The 23018-nt window shown below is 37.2% G+C and overlaps 1 protein-coding gene across 1 annotated transcript; it reads left to right on the top strand.

Moving 5' to 3' along the window:
• Nucleotides 1–483: 483 nt before the first annotated feature.
• LOC136849225 (R3H domain-containing protein 4-like) lies at nucleotides 484–22259 on the top strand. Its single transcript, XM_067122437.1, has 7 exons — nucleotides 484–753; nucleotides 2409–2596; nucleotides 4448–4572; nucleotides 7357–7525; nucleotides 17379–17503; nucleotides 17772–17913; nucleotides 20552–22259. Exons 1-7 carry the CDS (start codon nucleotides 686–688, stop codon nucleotides 20656–20658), a joined length of 924 nt encoding a protein of 307 aa, XP_066978538.1. The 5' UTR covers nucleotides 484–685; the 3' UTR covers nucleotides 20659–22259.
• Nucleotides 22260–23018: the final 759 nt, after the last annotated feature.

Genomic DNA, 23018 nt, shown 5'->3' with positions numbered 1-23018 from the left:
TGAATCGTGGATGAAACCCGTGTTCAGAAAACTGCTACAACACTCGTCATTACTTGTTCTTATATCATGGTACTATTTTCACTATGCTATTTATATTGCGTTTCTTCATACCCAACCCGAGCACATCATTCCTGGCTACTCCCCTTGCTGCCCGCCCCCGTCCAACACCTGAAAGAAATTCCTAGGTACGCTGGGGTTTTCAGGTATACCCACTGTCTCTTTCACCGCCCTTACGTAATGTCTTCATTTCTCACCCTTTCAGTCCTTATTCCACCTCAAATAAATACATGTATAAATACAATAATTTTCATACAGCTATATGTATTTATATTTTCCTTGTGTGGGTGAAGGGACCTCAATGACAAATGTGAAACTAGTAAAGATTTTGTTCCCTAAAGAGATCAACAAATTCGAATAAGGCCAAAATAAGAAAAAATGTGTATTGATTATGATAATCTGACAGAACACGACATATGATATGGTGACTTCCGTGACCTTAAATGCCCGAGTATCAGATGACTGCATGGCGATTGCATCCCAAGGACAACCAATAACTCCGCCAGCCATCTAGCGGTAAATCTTTAAACTAACCAGAACAACAGATTAGAAGTAAACCCTTTACGCAGTCTTGTACATATTCCAAACATTTATTTAAATTTTCTCGAGGTCCTCTGACTTCTTGAAGATGGGTGTCATCAGGAAACTTCGTAATAAGGCGGCCGTTGTTAGTTTCAGCCAGGAGTCCCTAAATTCGTAAGTAACTAAGCTTAATGTTGCTATAGAAATAAGCTTTAGTTGACGTAATCTACATCCACTTAATTGTCAATGTAAATTGTGACAGCTTCAGGTGTTAGGGTAAAGCTGTAAGCCCTCTTGCAGTAGGTAATTTAGATAAAACTATTTTGTCTGTAACGTGATTCAAATGACAGGGGACGAGTCTTAGCTAGGTTAATCTCTCATGCCCCCCAAAACCAAAATTGCAATTGCACAATGCCAGAAAATTTCTGTTATGTAGCCATACCCTAACAGTATAGCATATGCTGGCAGTTAACTCTGGCAAAGTTTTAATTACCTATCCCATATGATTAAATATGGACATTTTTCACCAGATGCATTAACCATGTTTGTTGATTGCTAAGATTTAGGGTAAATAGGCCTTAGGCCACGTGAAAAATACGTATTATTTTAGCCTAGTTTAAACTGTTATAGCGTTCCTAATTGGAAAATATGACTTTCCAGTGTTTTAACATTTGCCTTGAACGTTTCAGATACGTAATGTTAGCAAGGAAGTGGAGTAGTTTTAGTTTATCCTCCAATTCAGGGGACTATGGTGGGGAAGTGGGGGTTTTTGTTAAAAAAAAAAAGAAAAAAGAAAAGTGAAATATAATCTAGTAGGGGGGGTTAGTGCCTTCAGTGCACCTCACATGGTGCACTTTGAGGCATTACCTAAGGGTCTTTGCAGCGCCCCTTCGACTCCTAGCTGCAACCTGTATCATTCCTTTAACTGTGACTCTATTCAACTGACTTTCCACCCTCTCTCAGCAATTGTTTCAAGTGCAACTGAGGTTTTCATCCTGTTAACATCTTTCAACCCTTCTTACTGTTAATTTCCCTTTCAGTGCTGAATGACCTCATAGATCCCAACACTAGGCCTTTGGCCTAAAATCTATATTCTATATTCTCTAAATGAAACACAAGGATGGATTAACCCAAGTTAACCTAGGGAGCCCCAGCACCCTAGGATAGGTTAGGTAACAACCATATTATTTTAATTTACAGCGCTTTGTTTAACTAGGGGCTGTTCAAGGGGGCCTAGGTAAGGTCATGATGCTCTAGGATAGATTAGGTTAGGTCACAATCATATTACTGTACTTTAATTTACAGGTAAGGTGAGGGGGATCGAAGCTCCCTGGCTATGTAAGGCCCCAACACCCTAGGTTAGGTTAGGCGAGAGCCCAGTTTAATGAAGCACCATCACTAGATAAGGACTGGGCCCCCTAGGTTAGGTTAGGTTGGGTTGAATCCAGAGAGGCAAAGCATTCCCTATTAGGTTTAGTGTTTTCCCACGCCCAAAAACCCTGCTTTCCCACTGTGGACCCCCAAAGTGTAGGATACAAGGTTGAACCAATGGTTTATTCATAAAACTACTTATTGCTAATGAAATGACACACAAAAATGATCAAAGCATATATTTAAGTCATAAGAAAATCATATTTTTAGTTTTGGATTGCGACAGTGGGTTAAAGTAAAATTTTGCTCATGGTGCTTGACTATATATTTAGCTAAGCATTAATTTCAGACTCGTTTTACAATAACACTGATAGTTTTTGCGGTAGCGCTATTTTAATACTAACCTTGTCTGTCATCCTTATATTTGAGGATTTAAGTCTTTGTGTTATGTTGAACAGATTAGGGATAAGTCAGCCTTCAACTCAACCACCAACCCCTCCTGTAGAACCCGTGGTGTCAAATGCCAATTCTCAAAGAGCAGGAACTGCAGATGTTCCGCAAGTTCGCATGCCAAGCCTCCTTATTGAAAGACTAGAGAATCACCGTCCTCGTGCTGGAGCAAGAAAGACTCGACGAGCCAATAACAGTAAGAGATTAGATCGTTGTTTTATGGCACAGGTATAAGGATTGTATTACTGCTTTTTCCCTAATCTTGATTCATAACTTTTGCTTTGAGTGGTACAGTTCGCTTCCTTAGCTAGTAATACTGTAAATCAGGATTCAAATTTTGTTTCCTGTATTGTCAGTCCACCTGTCCAATTCTCACTTTTCCTAAATTGGTGTTGTCTTTTTTAATTTTTAAGCCAGTACAGCATTATCCTTCATTTCCCTATCATGTAGATGGTTTTACCTTATTACAGTGTGTCCCTTCAACTTAGATATGTGTAAGAAGAGTTTCTTAATTGAATTCTCACTGCTGATGCTTTCTCGAAGCACTGCATGCACTATATTAAAAAATTAACCCAGGAAGCTTTCTGAATCTCCACAAGCATCTGAAAACCATTGGAAGTACTATATTTCCTGATAATGACTCCTCGAATTTAGACCATTCCCACTGACAAGTCAGACAACTGTCAGCTTCTGTAATGTACCCTTGACCATGGTTTAGACCCAAGCCAGGGTGACAAGTATTGGATGATAATCATTCCAACCATTAGCACACCCTAATCACCTTCCCTTGCAACACCACCATAGATGTGGCCTTAAACTTCATTGTAATCCTTGTCAGTAGCAATTCACATTGTGATTATGCTCTTTTGAAATATGGCAAAATGTTATTGGTTCATTTCTGTTATGTCTTGTTTGTATCATTTGCTGTCATTTTCTTACTCCTGGTAAATTGAAAGCCTCCCCAAATTAGTCCATGCCCTTTGATGAATAATGTGATTATTGAGTGATTATTGCAATGGAAGTACTGTATAAGGTGAAAATGAGAAAATATACAGTAGAGTGAACCCCCTGTATTCGCGGGGGATGCGTACCGCACCCCTCACCCCCACCCCCAGCAAATAGCTAAAGTTCACAAATACTTAAAACCCCTCTAAAATCACTTAGAACTGCCTATTTTGATATTTTAAACACAAGAAAAACCCTCTAAAAATGCTTATACCGGAGAGTCATAATAGTTTTATCACAAAAAGTGCATTTAGTCATGAAAATACAGTAATTAATGAATATTTCTTAGTGAAAAATACCGCGAATGGACAAATTTCTCGCGAATAATGGATAGATACATTCCACAGAGAAATCCCCGAATACGTGAGTCCCCAAATTGTGAGAAAGCAAATACAGGCGGTTTACGGTATTATGAATGAAACACTCTTGATACAGCTATTATGTTTAACTACACTTCTGTAACCCGGTTGGAACCTCACACAACCCCAAGTATAATCTGATAGGGAAAGCAGTGCCATTCAGATAAAGGATTATAGAAGTAAAGAATTAACCATAATATGTGCAATATATAAAAGGAATAGCAGAGAAAACCAACAAGGTATGACAGTAAAATTATGAACTGAGACCCAAGTGAATCTGCTTAATGAAGAGCTACATGGATACAGTTTGAACTTCAGAAGTTCCAATGATTTGACTGTAAAACTTAAGAAAGATCTTCCTTCATTAGGTCTCAACAGGAGTTAAACTTTCTGAGAACTGTTTGGTATTGAATTTCACTTTGAAAAATAAGGCAAGACGGATGTAATTTAAGGCTTGTCTAGTACTACATTGTATGTGGGTACAGTATTGTATAGTCTAATAAGATTTGAATGCAGGTGATAATTAGAATTATGATGAGTTTTACAAATCATGCTCTATGGGATAAATGGCATTCAGTTTGTTTGTCCTTTACTTGGTACTAGGCATAAGTCAATATAATTATTTTTTATCTCTTTCAATATGATAATTATTTCAAATTTTATTATTTTTTTTTCTTTTTCAGCTCGAGCCCTTCAAACTCTAATAGAAGATGATTTTGAAGAGACTGGAGAACCTAGTATTGTTGACCTTCAGCCCAAGAATGAAAATGCATTTACTCGGCTCCTGAACAACTGTGATAATATGCGGGTAACTTATCCCTTGCATTCCCAAGATAATTTAAGGAAAGTACAAATGGAGTAGAAAGGAACATTCCCATGAGTGTTTTGTGTTTTTACACAATGTTTGTCATTAAAAAAGCCTTGGCTTTCCTAACATGATATTGTAAAAGTTAGGTAAGTATACATACTTTGACAATGCATTAAGTTTTATGTAGAAATAATATTGTAAGTACATTTTCCTGTTGTGGAATAGTTTTCCATATACGCCAGCCTTTAAGTTAACATTTTAAGCAAAGTACATTAGTATCTCATTATCTTGTTATGGATTATTTTCGATATATGTCAGCTTACAAGTTGATATTTAAAGCACAATAATCTCTCTCAGAAACTATGGGCCTGTTAATATGCTTAGCCAATAGTTGTTGGTGCATAACAGAGATTGCTATTTAGTATGACAACTCATGTGCAGTTCTAAGTTTTATGTACAGTTAACCCTTCTTATACAGTTGTATTGTGTGTGACTTTTAATCTACACAGTATCAGCAATAAACATCAGTTTTACATTCAAAATTTACCACATTATTATTGAAAAGAAAGGTGCAGATTTTTTTTATTAAGAGTCTTTCATAATGTCAGGACCAGATGAAATCAGTGGTATCTGTCAAAACATATTCCATTTTGAAAAATCCTCCAAGAATAAAGATTCTAATTTATAAGTTCCTAAGGTATTTCACGCACACACACTGTTTCATGGCTTGTCTCACCAGCACCACACATCTGGCCGAGACACAGATCTTGCCCAAGAATAATATGTGTGAAGGTCTTCTCATAGTACTCAGCAGCAAGCATTTGTAGACCTAGATTTTCCACTGGTGACCAGTTGCTTGAATCCATGGCATACCTTCAAGTTCTTCAGCCACCCATCTGAGAAGGCAAATTTAGCTCTGTGGTTTCATTTCTTGCTAGAACATAGTGTCTTTCTTTATGGTGAGTTGGTCTCAGTATATAGTGCAGTATATAGTCCAGTATATAGTGCAGTAAGCGGTAATAAAACACTTGGTCCTGCTCAGCAAAGATTGCTTCATTCATGGCTTACTGATGAGTTGTGGCAGAAGTTCCCTTGAGTCATGACTGCAAGTAGGTGTTCTCCCTGGCTTCAGATGTAAAATTTGGAGGAGCTGCCCTTTTACTCTTCCATCAAGACTTCCCAGTCAAGACCTGTGTCTGAGTTCTTTCATAGGTAATTCTATCTTCATAAAGACTGGCAGTAACTCATGAATGTGCTACCTGCCTCCTTCCAGCCCGAGAAGAACCCTAAAAGAGTTCAGAGGTCTGGTTAAACAAATCATTTATAACTAACTAACTAACTAGCTACCTGACTCCAGTATGCTTACCACCATTGTAGAGACCATCTTGAAACACACAAATAGCTTGATGCTCACAATATACGTAAATAAATTATGGCAAAGATTCATCACTGCTTCTAAAATCAAATATATAATGTGACAAAATGTGCAACTATAATATACAGTACATTTATTTCTTGCGATGAATACAATAATTATTCAAGAGAGTCAGTTGCCCAATGATCAGACTATGAGTCTTATAAAATCCTTAAAGTTCCTGCAACTCTCTCAGCATTGCATGCAGTATGACACTAGTAGGCATCTATTTATAAACATAAAGTAATATGGGTGAAACAAAAAAATAAGAAATAAGGAGTTAGAAATATTACATTTATTACATCAGTAAAAGGATACTGCCCTTAAGAAAATGAAAGCAGTCAGTAAATCATGAATGCATGTATACCTTGACTGAGGACCAGGCAGCAAGTCAGAACTTTTAAAATCAGCCTTGTTTGTCTACAAGGTCTTTCTTCTCAAGTTAGGACTACAGTACATATACTGTAATGTGTAATAAATTTCCTTTTTGTCAAATGCATATTGCAATCGCTAAGAGTTGATGGATCTAAAAGTAATTCCACATACTGTACATACACTATACGTCAGTTGCAGGCTTAACCATCATGCTAGAGTCAGGGAATGCTCAATCTATTTTTACAACACAGAACATGAAATGTTATTTACCAGAATGGGATTGTCAACTTTATTGCTTGGTGTCATGGAAGTTCCTGTTGAAAGTCTTCCTTTTTTTCTCATGCTCCAAGGCTGTTATCTTCTCGTCATTTTCTCAGAACTAAGGCTATCTGTACTTCCATAGCTTGCTTAAGCCTCTTTGTACAAGCACTCTGTCTGACAGCGGCAGTTCTATCAATGCCTCTGATAACCTTTCTCAAAATTTGTTTTTCTTCTGGACTTAGTTGTTGCAGAACACATCCTGAAATATGTGTATTGCCATCATTTTTAAGATCATCTTGGGACCATTTCATCTTGGTCCAGTTGGTGTAAACTTTCCTGTATCCTTGAGTAGACTGACAAATGACCAATTTAGGTACAATGATTTCATATCTGAAGTTGTAATCCAGATACTGCCTCCCTGCTTAAGGCACAGAACTCCAGTAAGGCAATGGTTTTGTAATGTATGATCACATTTTTCAAACAGATTTTGTTTCATAAATACAAGCCATGCCATTGTTTCTAACCCTATACCTGACTGGCTGCAGGCATGAGTTAGCATAGATTATTTCCAAATAAAGAGTAATGAAAGATTTGGAGGTTTCCCCCCACTTAAGGACATCACCATTCCATAGAAGAGCTAGGCCAGCTTCTTTGTACCAAAAAGGTAGATTTAGATAATGCAGTAGATTGCATGTACTGTACATAAATGAGTTTTAAGAGGATACTTTTTTCAGGTGTGGCAGTATTTCATATCTTGCAGTGAAATTGAGCAGATGGCATATTTAGAAGCCATATCTCCAAAGCAGAAAGTAAATGGAGTGTGTCCCCGAAAGGGTGTTAGCTTTACTCAGATGAAATCTTTGCCGAAGGAGGAGAAGGAAGGTGACCTGCCCGAGGTTGATGGTAAGTGGAATAAGCCATATGTAAATCAGTGTAGCAGTAGAGCCAGTGGGAGTACCAAGAGTAATACAGTGCTACCCCACTTTTTCCCGCTTCATTTTGTCTCGGATTTTTGTGGAACACTTTCCTTTTTCCGTGGGGAACTTTCACTAATTCGTGAGTTTTGTAGGTAACATTGCAACGGTGTAAGTACAGTACACTGTAAATTGTTTTTATCATAAAAATATGTATTTAGTCACAAACACAATATAAAAAAAATACAGTAATTAGTGAATAAACTGTGGTGTTCTACAAAAAAAGTGAATCAGCAATAATTTTAATTGTTTTTACCAATATATAAAGAAAACGGGACGACTTCAGTACTATGAGAGAAAACAGCTATGCTTATGTATACAGGGGTAACTTGATTAGTTGCCAAACATTGTTAAATTTATTTAATTTGTATTAAAGATTTATTTAATTTGTATTAAACATTTTATAGATATTTTGCTGTTTACATTAATATTAATATTTTAAAATTAGTAAATCATTGTTATAAGTATTTTAGGGGCATATATACAAAAGAGTAACAAGGAGCCTTGATGGCTCAGTCGGTTACAGCAGCAGCTTCGGACTTCGTAGAGGTCTGTGGCGCGGGTTCAAATCCGCAGCCGACTGATCAGAGAGGCAGACACTTTGCTATCCGTGTAGACATCTCGGGATTATATATGTAATCAACGGATAGGTTTGCTTAAAAAGCAAATGGGTGTTACAGACTAAATACACACACAAAACAAAGCCACTACAACACCTTCTAAAAACATAACAAACATCTCACACGTCTCGAACTCTCGCCCTACCCGCGCAACAACTTCTCGCTGCTGGGAAGAAAGGCCGTTGGGTCGGGTATGATACATGAAACATACGCTACCGGGTCTAAGCGATGTCAGGCAGGGCAGCCGATCGAGACTACAGGTCTACCCCAAAGCCAAATCAAAAGTCCTTCAAAAGAAGGCATCGTGCTTACCCCATACAAAAATGGGAAAAAAGCACGTTAAAAGAAAAAGAAGAAGAAGATATACATAAGAGTAACAGTTGTAAAAGGGTACTAATCAAAGATGACTTAGGATGTTTTGGGATGATGGTCTGGGGTGTATTTTTGTTTGAATTGTTATTAAATTGTTTTAGTATAAGGTATATTTTTGTCTGAACTACTAAATTAGGCAGTGAGCTTGTAAAATAGACAGTTATAAACGTATTTGCATTCCACAGACTTTGCATTGCTGTGGTGGGTTCTGGAACCTATTCCCGCAATAAGTGGGGGAGCACTGTATTAAGGTTTTTGCTCGGGTCTGTTATTTTTTATTCTGTTCTATTTCGATTATTTTTTATCCCTTTTTTTTTATTACATTCAGCTTTAAAGTTTTAACATTTACATTTAACAAGCCAAGAATAAAGAGCATTAACACTGAACAATACTGCATAATATTATGATGAAGTTCTTGAAGCCATATGCAGTTCTTTGTGAAGTAAATAGAGGGAATTTTGAAATTATGGAAATGATAAATATTCATAAAGTAGCCTTCTCATTATCTGCAGCTAATTAGTTTAAAAAAATTGTTAAAGATACCAAAATCGCAGTTCCAAAGCATTTTCTCCATAGAGAACCCATATATTGTAGACCCAAGACCCTCAGTTTTGTATTTTATCAAAATTTGCTATTCTTTATTTAACCCTTAAGGGACGGGCTAAATATATATCAGGCACACCCCCGGACTGGGCAAACTTTAAGGTTGGCCAATTTAAGAAAAAAACACTTCAGTGGAAAGAGGAAGATATGCAAATGCACATGGTGTAATAAAAAGAATTCCAAAAATTTATCGCTTTCTTCCACAGGAAGTTGAAAATTTAAAACCCTGTGTGCGGCCTCTTTTACAAGACACTCGTAAATTTTACCAAGTTATATGTGTTTTTTTAATAATTTACTTTATTTTATTTTGTAAAATTATAATTACAGCTCACAATATCATAACAGGTAAGAACTGAAATCAGTAACAAATTCTGAGTATATTTATTGTAAAATATTTACAAGATTTACTGAGATGGAGAGATCATTTATGGACCATTGAAGTGCTGTGAACATCTTTCCCACTAAATTCATCCAAATCGTATGGCGCATAATATTAATACTCACATGAGTTACCCGTCCACCACCCAAAACCTGTTATCGATACCTATGTGATGGTGCCTGTCCATTAAGGGTTAAAACAAAAACAAAAAATTCCTTAAATGCCTTATACTTTGCTTGAGATAAGTAACTTACCCTGAAAATGCAGAAGGTGGTGAGCAAGAAGGAGGCTGCAGTTAGTCTAGATTACCTGCAGGTGGTTGTAGTTGAGGAGGACTAGGATAGTGTAGTACACTTAGTAATTTTGAAAATTATCACCTTTTTAAGCATTATTTAAGTAAGATGGCAAATTATAATTTTGAATTTGTTAGTGTGATCATTTTAAAGGATGAGAGAGAAAGAAATATGAAAATGAAGATGGTCATTTGATGCAGGAAGGTGACTCCATAGTTGTCAAATCTGGGAGCTCAGAAATGGATTCTGTGGATTCATCATGGACTATACATATGTCTTGAGTGCCAGAATCTCACTGTTATTAACTTAATTTTTCCTGTTTATGCCTGTGGTTTAGAAATCATTATCTGTATTTTGGATTCAGTGACTGTGTTGAGTGGCAGTGACTAGGGTTCAAATATCAACTCTTTTGGTTCTTCATAGGCTTCATTCCTGTTGATGAATGTTTTTGGTGTTGATTACTTTAGTTTGGATGTCCAGAACTGTGTTGGGAGTGTCAGTGACTAGGGTTCAGAGATCAGTTGGTGGTTCTTTCTTAGATGTTTAGGTTAATTCTTTATTTCCTGTTGCTTGGCTAATGTCTGGAAAGTTTTCATTTCATAATAACAGTGCAATGACTTGGATGTGTTGTTGCAACCTGCAGATTTATTTCTGCTGTAGTATTTTTGTGATAAAATTTATATACAGCCCTTAAAATTCTTTTTATTTGTGCTTTGTTTTATTCTTTTGTTCCCATGTTGAATGTGGTCGGGAAAGGAAGTGTCCAGTGCTCTCTCTCTCTCTCTCTCTCTCTCTCTCTCTCTCTCTCTCTCTCTCTCTCTCTCTCTCTCTCTCTCTCTCTCTCTCTCTCTCTCTCATTGATTGATTGTGTGTTTTGACCTTGACAGATGGTGATGATGATTGTTATTTTTATTCAGCTTAAGTGACAAAAACAAGAATGCCAGGCAATGTGCAGTCCACTTCCAGACTTCAGTTACCGTTGTCAACCGCACCCTTGAGAAGAGGTGAAGGCGGTACTGTTAGTGCTCGTTAAGATACATATTTCTGAACAAATATTCATCTTTTGTCTGGGGACAAGAGGCAGCTTCTCTAATTTGTTGGGACTTGGCAGTCTCGTTCAAGTTTGAGAAACCCGATCTCACTTGAGCAGTACAGTACACTCAGTGTCCTGAAGTGCTGGTGTAGCAGTACAGTACACTTAGTGTCCTGAAGTGCTGGTGTTTCGATCTCAGTCCCATATCAGCAGGGTCACAGTACAGTTATTCCTGTCTCTAAAGAACAACAGCTCGATGGTGACAAGTCATTCTCATTTATCCTGTCGCCCTTGGGGAAGCCGGGCCCTCATGAGTGGCCCTACCTTCGTTCCTTTCCAATCCTCCTGGGGAGGAAATGAATTGTGAACTAGTCTGGTGACTAGATGACAGGAACCTCGCTGGAGTGCCCATTTGCCCTCCCCCTCCTGCCATGCCCGTTCTGGCATACTTCAACCATGGGAAGAGGCGGACACCTGGAAGAGTTGCTGTTTACAGGTGGATGGAACCGGAACAACAAACACCACAGCAATATCCTGGAACTCAACACAGCTTCGTCAGTACCCTCATTGCCACAAGAGTAACTTTTGTCAGCAAACAGGGGAAGGGGGGACTGGTTTCCCCTCAACTCTACATGTTGACAGTGCAAGTGTATGAGTGGGTTGTTTTACACTCGGTAGAGCTGTTAGCCAGGTACATTCCAGGGAACCGGAACTTAATGGCAGATAAGCTCAATCACAAGTGTCAGGTGACAGGGATTTGGCCCTTACACCCAGACATTACGAAGATTTCCCAATCCCTGGAACCTCCCAGAGGCCTCGGAAGAGGTAAAAGGGATCTCTCAATTGCTATCCCGTCTGTGGACAAGGGTACTGTTGCACAGGGCTCTTCAGACCCCAGTGCCGCAGGAGCAACAGAGGCATGGGTCTCCACTGACACCGGTTCCCAGAAGCCACCTTCCTGGGCCGGTGAAGAGCCTTCCACCACCCCATGGGGCTCCTCAACCCCCAGGTATCGATAACAACTGTTGCACAGGGTCCACGAATCCCGTGCCACCGGAATTACCTGTGTCACCAGAGGTACATGGGGCTCCAGTGGGCCCCCATGTCACCAATATCGGCCCAAGGAAATCATTTCCCTGGGCAGGTAAGGTTCCTCTGCCATTGCACAGAGTCTCACAGACTTCCATGGCACCTGTAAGGTTCCCTGGTCTACGAACCTGGTAAGGTTCCCCAGTCTACAGACCTGGGCCCCCACTTTGAGAGAGTGAAAGCCCAGCACACTGGCATGGCCTCACCCCCCTGCATGTTCTCGCATGGGAACGGTGCCAGGGTCCCAGAAGGTTATGCAGACCCACAGGTAAGCTCACTTGGAGAAGGAGGTCTCCTAGTTATTCTTCTTGTCTGTAGAGACCTCGGCCTCGAGGAAGACTAGGGCACTTAAGGAGAGGAGGTTCTGCCATGCTCGAGTTTGTCCCAGAACTCGTAGCAAAGACTTTCAAGTTACGTTCAGTCCCATCTAGGAACTGATTGGGAGTGACCATAACAATATACTACTGTATCCAGTTAGGGTACTACGGTACTATCTTCAGAGGATTCGACATCTCAAGCTTGAGTATTGACGTCACTTCTGTAGTACTACCTGACTAAGGTAAAAGTGTCAAGAACACGATTTCTTTCTACCCTCGGGAGGCTATCAAATGAGTGGGCTCTATGCCCGACATGTGGCCAGCGGTTCGCTCCAAGTACCTCACGAGGGTAGGGACATTGGTCCGTCCCTCACATTCCAGAAGAACCTATCAGTTCTACAGGTATTAAGACAGAAAGTGGTTTAGGCTGTCCACTTTCACGTCTTTCTGCCTTCAGGATGTTGCCTACAGGCCCTGGGACACTTTTTCCCAGGGTACTGTGGTGGCTGCTCAGCAAGTTGCGTAGCTCGCCAGCTCCCATAGTGGACAGTCTGCATCTCACCTAAGGTGTTCGATGGCAAAGAGTGAATATGAGTGGGGGACTGGCTCCCTCCCTTTGCTCTTTTATCTTTCCTTTCTCGCAGAGAGAGGCGAGTAGCCATCCATCACTTGCTGGTCGGGCAGGTCATGCAAGTAAGCCTACATAACTGAGTACCCTGTCTGTAATCTTAGCTAGACTAATAGATGCAAGTCCTCCCCTCTCTCTAGCAAGGGGAAAGAGGGGCTGATGATAAAACGACCCGTTGGTTATCTCTACGTAGTTTTATTGTCTCTGAAGCAATGTGGCTACACACATACATTAATTCAAAAGGTCCAGAATTATGACAGTTGAACATATAGTTCTTCACACTTTTGTTAAACATGTCAGAGGCATGGTCTCCTTCCTTCGCTCTTATGACCAGGAAGGAGACCCAGGTGTGGCAAACTACCAGTCAGTTCAGAAGCTTACTTAGTATCCTTGCTTAAAGTTAAATGGCCGTCTTCAGCTGCACTGAAGCATGTTCCCTATTGTAAAGACCTCAGGTTTGTATAGGTAGGAAAAATACAAATTACTTTTAAAATTTATCATTTTAGGTTAAAAAGAACAGAAAGAGAAGTTGTACATGCAAGAGCAATCAAACCAACATGTCAGTCAGTCACCTTGGATCTTAGAGGAGACTAGACTGCCTGAATTTGTATTTGACAGAAAAGCATCAGTTAAGTGATCAAGTAGTAGAAACTATAATACAAAGATAACAGCTTTAATTCAAACGAAATCCCCCAGTTAACTTGTTTTCCTTTGAGAGTCCCTACGATTTGGTTTAAATCCAAATATATAGGGGGAGTTTCAACCACACCTTACTCATTGAATAACTGAAGCGTTTTATTGCATCGAAATGAAAATATATTTGTCTTTGTATACTAACATTATCCTAAATAATATTTTCTTATTTTGACTACCCCTTAAACGCTGAGCCTCTATTTACAAAAGTGTCTGCCATATGCCAGTGGGGTTTGGGAGTTAGCGCCGAAGCAGAAAGAAAGTCTTTTCAAAAAATCACAGCACGCTTAGTTTTTAAGATTAAGAGTTCATCATTTTTGGCTCCTTTTTTTCTCATTGCCTGAAGTTTAGTATGCAACCATCAGAAATGAAAAAAAATATTATCATATGTAAATATTGGAATATATGACAGCGTCCAAAAAAAAAATTTCATATAGTTGTATACAAATCGCGCTGTGAGCAAAACGGTTAAAGCTAATGAGCTATTTTTTTTTTGTTGTATTGTACACTAAATTGCAATGATTTTGGTATATAACAAATTGTAAAACGATCAAAGCAACACAGAAAATATTATCACAAAGTGATGCATGAATTCATAACGCACGGACGTAAAAAAGTTTTTTTCAAAAATTCACCATAAATCGAAATATTGTGCTAGAGACTTCCTGTTTGTTGCAAAATGAAGGTAAATGATTGAATATTACTAGAATGTAAGAATTTTAGCTTACAATTGCATTTTTCAACCATTTCGGTTGAGTCAAATTTCACCGAAGGTTGAAATTTTGGCACTTACCGTGATTTATATGAAAATATTTCAAAATTGATAAAAGCTACAACCATGAATTATTTTTTGTTGTATTCCACATGAAATTGCGCACATTTTCATATATAAAACATTATGTAACGGCTAACATAAAATGGTGCAAAAATTACGACAAAGTGACTAAAGAATTTCTGAGATTGTAAGAGCCTGACGCCGTCTCTTCCAAACACGTGTGTTCGTGTGTTTGTCGTCCATTGGAGTGGTGAGACGTTTGCCGTCTTCACAAACAGAAACATACACACAGTTTGATACAGAAGATTTGTTGGAACATTATGAGTACATGTTTAGAATGCTTGCATGGCAATGCAAGTAGTGGTGATTGTACATACATCAAGACAACAATGGTTAGGGAGAAACAGACGAAAATATTGTATGGTTGAAATCGCGTTCCTTTAGAGAAAGAAAACGAGATGTTCTTGTTGTCTTGTCCACTCCGATGGACGACGAACACACACGTGTTTGGAAGAGACGGCGTCAGGCTCTTACAAGATTTTCAGCAGAGTTAGCGCGGACATAAGGAAAAAGTTTTTTTCAAAAATTCACCATAAACCAAAATATTGTGCTAGAGACTTCTCGTTTGTTGCAAAATGAAGGTAAATGATTGAATATTACTAGAATGTAAGAGTTTTAGCTTACAATTGCATTTTCGACCATTTCGGTCGAGTCAAAGTTGACTGAAGGTTGAAATTTTGGCACTTGTCGTGATTTATATGAAAATATGTCAAAATTGATAAAAGCTATAACCATGAGTTATTTTTTTATTGTATTCTACATGAAATTGCACATATTTTCATATATAAAATTTTATGTAAAGGCTAATAGAAAACGGTGCAAAAATTACGACAAAGTGACTAAAGAATTTCTGAGATTTTCAGCAGTTAGCTGGGTCACGCTTGTAAACAAAACAACAACGTCATCCGTGAACTCCCAGCATCCCTCAAGGCACGTGATTTAAAATTTTTCGCAAACAAGACCTATAAGTATTTTTCCGCGAATATTTAAAAAAAAATGTTGTAGTCAACGTATTTTACGTCCACTTGGCACCCGACAGACAACTTTTGTCGACGTAAAATACGTCCAGTCGGCGTTAAAGGGCTACAAACATTGATTCAACAGAACCATTTTAGCTAACCCAGCATAATTTTAAACACTGATAAAGCTAGGTATATAGGAAGATGCAAGGGTAATTTATGCAATAGAATTGCAATTTTGTTTTTATTTCTATTTATGAGGATATGGTAAAATATAAAGGAATATGCCTTGCATATGTGCAGCAGAAAATCTGGCTAGAATTAATTTGTCGCATAGATTATCTAGCATATAAACAGTGAACTAAAGTAAAGGAAATAGAAAACATGGCATCCATGGAAAAATACAGTACAATGTATGAGTAAATGGCTGTACATTCTGTATAGACCTGTACATAGTACATACGGTATATGGAGGAAACATACATCAAGTATTTGATCCTGCCCAAAAGTCATTGAAAACACCTTACATGAGTTTTTTTTGGGGTTGGGGGGGGAACTGTGCTGCTACCAGCCAGTTTAGGAATAGATCAGATCAAATGGTGGACATTATTGCTATAGTGCTAATTTTTTAATTGAATTTGTTGCTTCATGAAGATATTTCTTTATATTAATATTAAAAATCATAACCACTTCAGCTCCATTAGTGTATAAGGTTTTTTCCTTGCTACCGTCACCTCTTGGAATGCTATTTCCTTTATGACACTTATTAATTGTGACATGGATTTGCTGCCTGATTTTGTAATTTGAGAGACTGTTTTAAACTACAATCTGAAGTCCTATTGATTTATTCCAAAGTACTCTTTCATGTATCTCTCAGGCACTCACCTTGCCCACTGAGCCAGAGACATCGGTTGATTATCTTTTAATAACCTTTTATAATACGTTATCATAAAACCATTATATCTATGAAGGGAAAGGTCCCATCACTGCTTCTCCCAAAAGTAAAATTCACTACCAGTCCTCAACTGTTCTTCTGCTGGAGAATTTTTATATCTCTTCAGCCAAAAAACAGAAAAATCATTATGGAAATATAAAAAGACCTTACATAAAATTAATACAGCTGCTTTGAGGGAAGGTATCCTTTATTATGGTAATATTAATAAAACTGTATATGATGTTATGAGGATAGAGGTCCCTCCTAAAATTAATGATATATGATGTTATAAGGATAGAGATGCCTTTAAGTCTAGAATTCCATTATTATTATTGTTCTTTGTAGAAGGAAGTCTATACTGTGTCATGATTTTCAGTTTTCTGTAAAAGAAAACTATTGTGCCAACTTTGTCTGTCCGTCCACATTTTTTTCTGTCCACACCTTTTCTGTCTGCCCTCACATCTTAAAAACTACTGAGGCTAGAGGGCTGCAGATTGATATGTTGATGATTCACCCTCCAATCATCAAACATACCAAATTGCAGCCCTCTAGCCTCGGTAGTTTTTATTTTATTTAAGGTAAAAGTTTGCCATAATCATGCATTATACCGAGACCATGGAAAGATAGATCCATTTTCGGTGGCCTTGATTATACACTGTAGCAACTCTACAGAAAACTCGATTGCACTGAAGAAATTTCAGTGCATTTTTTGCTCTTGTATTACATATGTAGTGACGGCAGAAGGCTTTGTGTAATAGCGCCCTATAGAAATTGTAGGGTATTGGCTTTGACATATAGGTTATAGGTTATTTTGTAAGAATATTTATTGGTATTCCAATGAAACCTATTTATAATCATTCTGGTAGTATTTTTGGTGCTTCTGAACATTGTTAGCATCATTAGTAACAGATTACACTTGCAGGCTAGCTTATGGGGTTTAGAAGAAAGTAGTATAGTACTTTTTGACTGGGAATTCAGCCTTCAGGGAAAATGGCTGATTGTATCTCACTGGTCTTATTTCTTGCAGGTTTTGTAATGGTGCCAGGTGTAAATGATTGCCGAGAAGTACACCCAGCGTACACCCCAGAACAGTGCTTTGGTTTTATAGACCCTCAGCTTCGTTCTGCCTTCAAGAAGAAGCATCTGTCCTTGGTAAGTTAGAGAGGACTGTTACTGCATAAAATTGAGTAGAAATAGTATCAGCACCTGTTACGGTGTCTTCAATGCTGGCATTGCATATATCCATTTAATTGATAATGACTGTATACTGTACAAAATAAATAGCTGTGCAAGACTTTATTTGTGGTCTCCTCCATAATACATTGACTCCAAAGTTATTCTTATTATTGGTACTCCCAATTAATCATTGCTACTGAAAAAATGATTTAGTTTGAGTTTCCATTGTTTTTATCCTACACAGGGGATTTTGTCATACCTTGAAGAAGAAGTAGTCAGTACATTCACAGGAGATCCATCTGCTGTGTACATTAGTCCAGAACTTAGTAGCTATGAAAGGCTATTACTGCATGGCCTTTGTCAGTATAATAGGCTGAAATCTAAAAGTAAGTTATGTAAAATATCTTTCTGATGTATTGATTGTTACTGTATACCATATTTTCTGGTATTGAAGGTGCTAGTATTTTCCGAGAGTCAGAAATTTACCATGCTTCCAAGATGCCAAAGGTTTAAGTTTTTCTTAGTCTTATCCTAACCCCAGAGGGAGGTTATCTATTGCTAAACAGTAACCAGAATTCCTGCATATAACCTGTGAATGGAGTATATAAATGATACTTAAAAACAGTAAATAAACAATAGTTTCATAAAAACAGGAAAATATATGTAGCCTAGTCACAAAGATTCATTCCCATATTGAGAGACTGTGGTAGACGAGTCAGTGGGCTGTAGTAACATTCTTCTTGTATTTCAGTCTACAGTTATTTTCACTCGGGGAACATTATTAACTGGCACAAGTAAAGTTGCAGTATGTTAAAGGATTTATCAGTAAAATCCTACGCTAACAAGAGACTTAAACACTCACTGACCATTTGTTTTGGTTGTGTTCAGATGCTCTGTGATGAGATGTGTTGCATTCAGTAAGCAACACCAGGCAAATGTAACTGCAGTACAGTATTAGTTTCGACATTTTTAAATGTAAACCTCAATATTAAAGAACATTATAAAACAGTGAAACATAAGTGTGGATTTGCATAGGAAAGTTTCAGAAACTGGGAAGAATACACGAAAGACTGCCATCTTTTTGCTCAATATTGTAATATATTTTTGTCCCCTTGTGTACTGGCAGTATTTGTATTTTCTTTCTTTTTCTCTCTCTTTTTATATCATTGGGTTTGGGTTGTCATGTTAATGTGATAGTGAAGTGCAAAATATTATTTAAATTTTGAAGATTGAAATGTATGGTAAGTAATAAAATGGTATTTACCATTTCTAATATTTCGTATATTATTCCTTTGTCAGAGATTGAAAAAAATTGCATAAGCCTACATTTAATCTTATATCTAATGCTATCAAAACCTTAAAATACTGCGCACCTGCTGCATCCCCGTCCATAAGATCGCACGGAGATGCTGTTGGCCAAGGAAATTTCTGATAAAACAAAGCTGGGCAGTGTACTCCATACACATTACTTGGTAATCTGTTCAAGTTTTTCAGTTCGCTGGTATGTCAACTACACAAAAATTTATTAGATATTAAAATCAGTGACCTTGGAAAAACATAAAGTACATATTTTTAAAGTAAATGGAATGAAAAACTGCAGTAATCAGTATGCTGTATCAGCCAAAGTCAAGGCCATTGAGCACGTTGGGACAAACAGATACACGTAATGCAAGAACTATAACGTAATGCAACAACCAAAACAAAGCTGGGACTATATCACCAGTGCGAGTAGCCTAATCTACATACCATCAATATTGTGTTGTTATTTTAACCCCACATTATCATGTTTGGTCATAATACAGATACTCCAGTGAGGGTAAAAACCACATAAGGCCAAACGGTGAATTAGGAACTGGAATATTTCAATGTAGGTATAATCGTACTATGGGTACCTACTTGTAGGCTATGTGGAGACTTGGGAGAAACTTACTATGCCTATGTACTGTATAAAAAAAAAATGCAGACTGTAAGTGGTTAACAGGATCTGCATGTTCATGAGCCACCCTTAGTATGTCTTCGTTAGGTTAGATGAAAGTCGTGGAATTTTATTTTTACATTTACATTTTTTTTTTTTCAAAAGTGGGGTGCTTTCAATGCTGGGAAATGGTATTTCATATACCAGGCCCTATTTCACATTTAATATATGATTTTTCAAGACATAGAAAAAAAATTGGTGTCAGTTAACCCATTATCGTTCCCATACACTTACATTTCATTTTGTTTGTGACTGTGACTATTTCATTTTGTTTGAAAATTCCCGTTTTATTACAGACATATGAAGTGTTTTTGATTACATAGTTAACCGCTGAAACTAGCAAACACTCTTAACTAGTGTACATTTGAAAGTGGCTTTATTTGTAATGTGTCAATTTGTGAGTTTGAGTAAATCTATAGTAATAAAATCTAAGTGGATCTTGTTTGTCCTCCCTGGGGTAACAGTAGGGGAAACATGACATAGCCACCCACCCCCTGCAAACCGGTTTGTCAGCCCTAGATGGGGGCAGGGTAGGTAGGGGAACGGGAGAGTAGGGGAGACTTCCACCCTCCTCCTGCAAACCTGTTTGTCTTGCTCCCAGTTGGGGCTGGGTGGTAGGGGATCAGGAGGCCAGGGAAGACAGCTGCTCCGGGTTCCATCGTGCATAGCGCGCCATTATGAAATATTTTTTGCAGGACCCTTGCCATGTTTTTGATAGGATAGGTCAGATGAAGGGTAAACTGTGCCTGAAAATATTGAAATTGATTTTTCCATAGCTAGTAGTTACCAATAACTGATGATGGGGTCCTTTGTTGTGAAATGTTGCTGTATAAATGTTATAATGGAAAATATCCTCAGAATTTTTTATCATTGGTGCAAACTTGTAAAGTACCTTGAAAGTTCACAAATTTAAAGATGTGACCTGTTTTATTTCAAGAGATAGTTTAAAATATTGTTTAATACAAATGTGTATTGTAGTAATTTGAAATCATTTTTTATATTACTACTATTAAGTACACATACAGTACTAATGTACATTATTTTTTCAGGCATGACCATAGCAAGGACAAGAAGAACCAAGGTCTGCAATAAAGCAAATTGTTTCCATAAACCAAAATTATCATTGACCAAGTATTTAGAAAACTGTAAGAACTAAGTACAGTACTTTCAAGTTCTGCATACAGTTTGAGAAAGTCAAGACCATTGTTTATTACATGGACAGAAATTCATGGTACTGTTTGATATCCCAGGCTATATTTTTGAAGAATTTTTTAAATTTAAGCTCTAAATTTATCATGCAAATATGACATGGGGAATCAACATTGTGTTATGTTCTTGTAAAGCACTATGGCCACTGTTATTACGGTAATATGGGCGCTTGTTTTTATTATGGGAACAATATATTGGCCAGTGGCTTTTTTCTTATTGATACAAGTATCTTGATCCCCATTTTCCCCAATATTTTTTTTATTTGTTTAGTGTTGATTTAGTACATTTGTTTTTTGTAGTCTTCATTTCAAAGCCGAAAAAGTTACACCTGGACTTAGGCAGCTGAATTAAGGCCATGATAAATGAAATATTTTATTATTATGCAATATTCTTTTATCTAAATTTTCATTTTACATAATCATCTTGTGTTAAAACTACCTTTGTTTCTATAAGTGTGCTACCTGTGTAAAATGATTGTGTGCACTTTGTTACAGACAAACTGGTTTAATCCAGTTTTACATATTTTCTTGTACTGTTTATGTATAGACCTTAGAATTTTCTTGGTAGGTACACAGAGTAGACAAAACTGAAGTGTTGACAATACCTGTGGTGCTTTTAAAAAAATGGTTAGTAGGATCATTTTACAAATAAAAAATTATATATAGTGTCTTTTCTTATAAGGAAGATACTGCTTTCAGTTCCCATATGTTGCATACTACAGGGAGCATTGTAGACTACAGTAATTCTTTAGTCTTCACCTGCTGTATTTACCTGTTTCTTGTATTGTGTTCTTTGTGTTTTCTTTCCAGCGAAAGTTTTTCTTCACTTTTAATTTTTTCTTCCCCTTTCAGTACTCATTTTATGATGAGTTAGCAAAGACTTACAATTGATTTTGTTTACCATTTAAAGACAGGAGTTAAGATGGTAAAGAAAGTCACCTCACTCATAAAATTTTCAAGTTTTTTGTCAGATTGCATCATCAGTATTGACCATTGTCTTGGTGGACTAATAGTTTGTAAGATAGCAACAGTCACCTGTGTATCCAGGTAGTTTTCCTATGACCCTCCATAGCAGTTACCCCTTCGGTACACTGGAATGCTCTTTTAACATCACTACTCGAAAACCATATTATCCAAATAACGAAAAAATTTTGTTGTCATCAGCCTCACTGGTAATGTTTTGTAATGAACATGTCAGTAAACTTTTGCTGAAATGGTTAAAGTGCTTAACTCACATGTAGATGTTATTCAGCTAATACAATCCTTGGTAAATTTGATTAGGTAATGGATAATTTTATGCTAAAGCCATAGCCATGATTTGTATCAAGAAAGTGGCAATATCTGATAATACAGATACAATGTGAAGTGTACTAGGATTCAAAGATGGATAAAAATTTGATTGGCCTGTATAATAAGAACAATTATGTTTCTCACACTCTCTATGCCCTAGTGATTTTAGCTTATTTTCAGTATACAAGATTTTTCCACATGATTGTAATTTATCTTAATGTATTGATAATACTGTATACATAAAAAAATAATTTTAAAATTTATATTTGTAAACCTTGTATGCCAGAACACCTTTTTTTAGCATGAATCGATGATAGACTAACTGCTGTTTTTTTTTTTTTTTCTCATATTTCCTTTTTGTTTGGGTAAACTCAATGGTTAATACTATATTTTTTGTTGTATAAATTGTGTAACATTATTTTACATATATCTTACAACCCTCTTAATTATAAATTGCCTTACTTTCATGTAGGTAATCCTACTTACCAGCCTTTCAAATAAGGAGAAAACGTACCTGTCATGCATGGTCTGATCCTCTTATGCATTGCTCCTTATTCCAGTGTGACTCCATAGCACTCAGCCTCCAAATAACTGACAGTGCACAGTTTGACACTGTTTTTATGATTGGTCCAACCTTTTTCTTACAGGGTTTTTTTTTTTGCTTAACTGTTCTTTGTTTTTAATTTTTTATTAGGGCCCTTTTCACATATTTCCCATAGTACAGTATTGTGTAGTTCGGAAGCAACACATCACCCGTTTTCACCAGGGAACCCTGTGAATATTTTATGTCTTTTATTTCAGTGATTTGATTTTTTAGTGAGGCATTTTTTTCTCAGCTTTGCTGAGTTTTCTGTGGGTATCAGTAGAGTGTGAAATGATTTACTTGTTAATTTACTTTGTAACTGAAGTTGCTTTGATTTTGGGTAGTGGATGACTTACAACCTCCCAGCAAGTAAGTTACTGAGATGTGCAAGATACTGAGCTGTATAAAAACCCACTTTTGACAAACGAATGTCAG

The sequence above is a fragment of the Macrobrachium rosenbergii genome, chromosome 20 (assembly GCF_040412425.1).
Source record: "Macrobrachium rosenbergii isolate ZJJX-2024 chromosome 20, ASM4041242v1, whole genome shotgun sequence".
Classification (NCBI taxonomy): Eukaryota; Metazoa; Arthropoda; class Malacostraca; order Decapoda; family Palaemonidae; genus Macrobrachium; species Macrobrachium rosenbergii.
The sequence above is the reverse complement of the archived record's forward strand: the minus strand, read 5'-3'. Positions and strand labels throughout refer to the sequence as shown.

Coding starts and splice junctions, on each gene's coding strand:
- LOC136849225 (XM_067122437.1), top strand. CDS start 686: ATGGGTGTCATCAGGAAACTTCGTAATAAGGCGGCCGTTGTTAGTTTC. Junction 2,597..4,447: donor GACTCGACGAGCCAATAACA/GTAAGAGATTAG, acceptor TTTCTTTTTCAG/CTCGAGCCCTTCAAACTCTA. Junction 17,504..17,771: donor AGAAGAAGCATCTGTCCTTG/GTAAGTTAGAGA, acceptor TATCCTACACAG/GGGATTTTGTCATACCTTGA.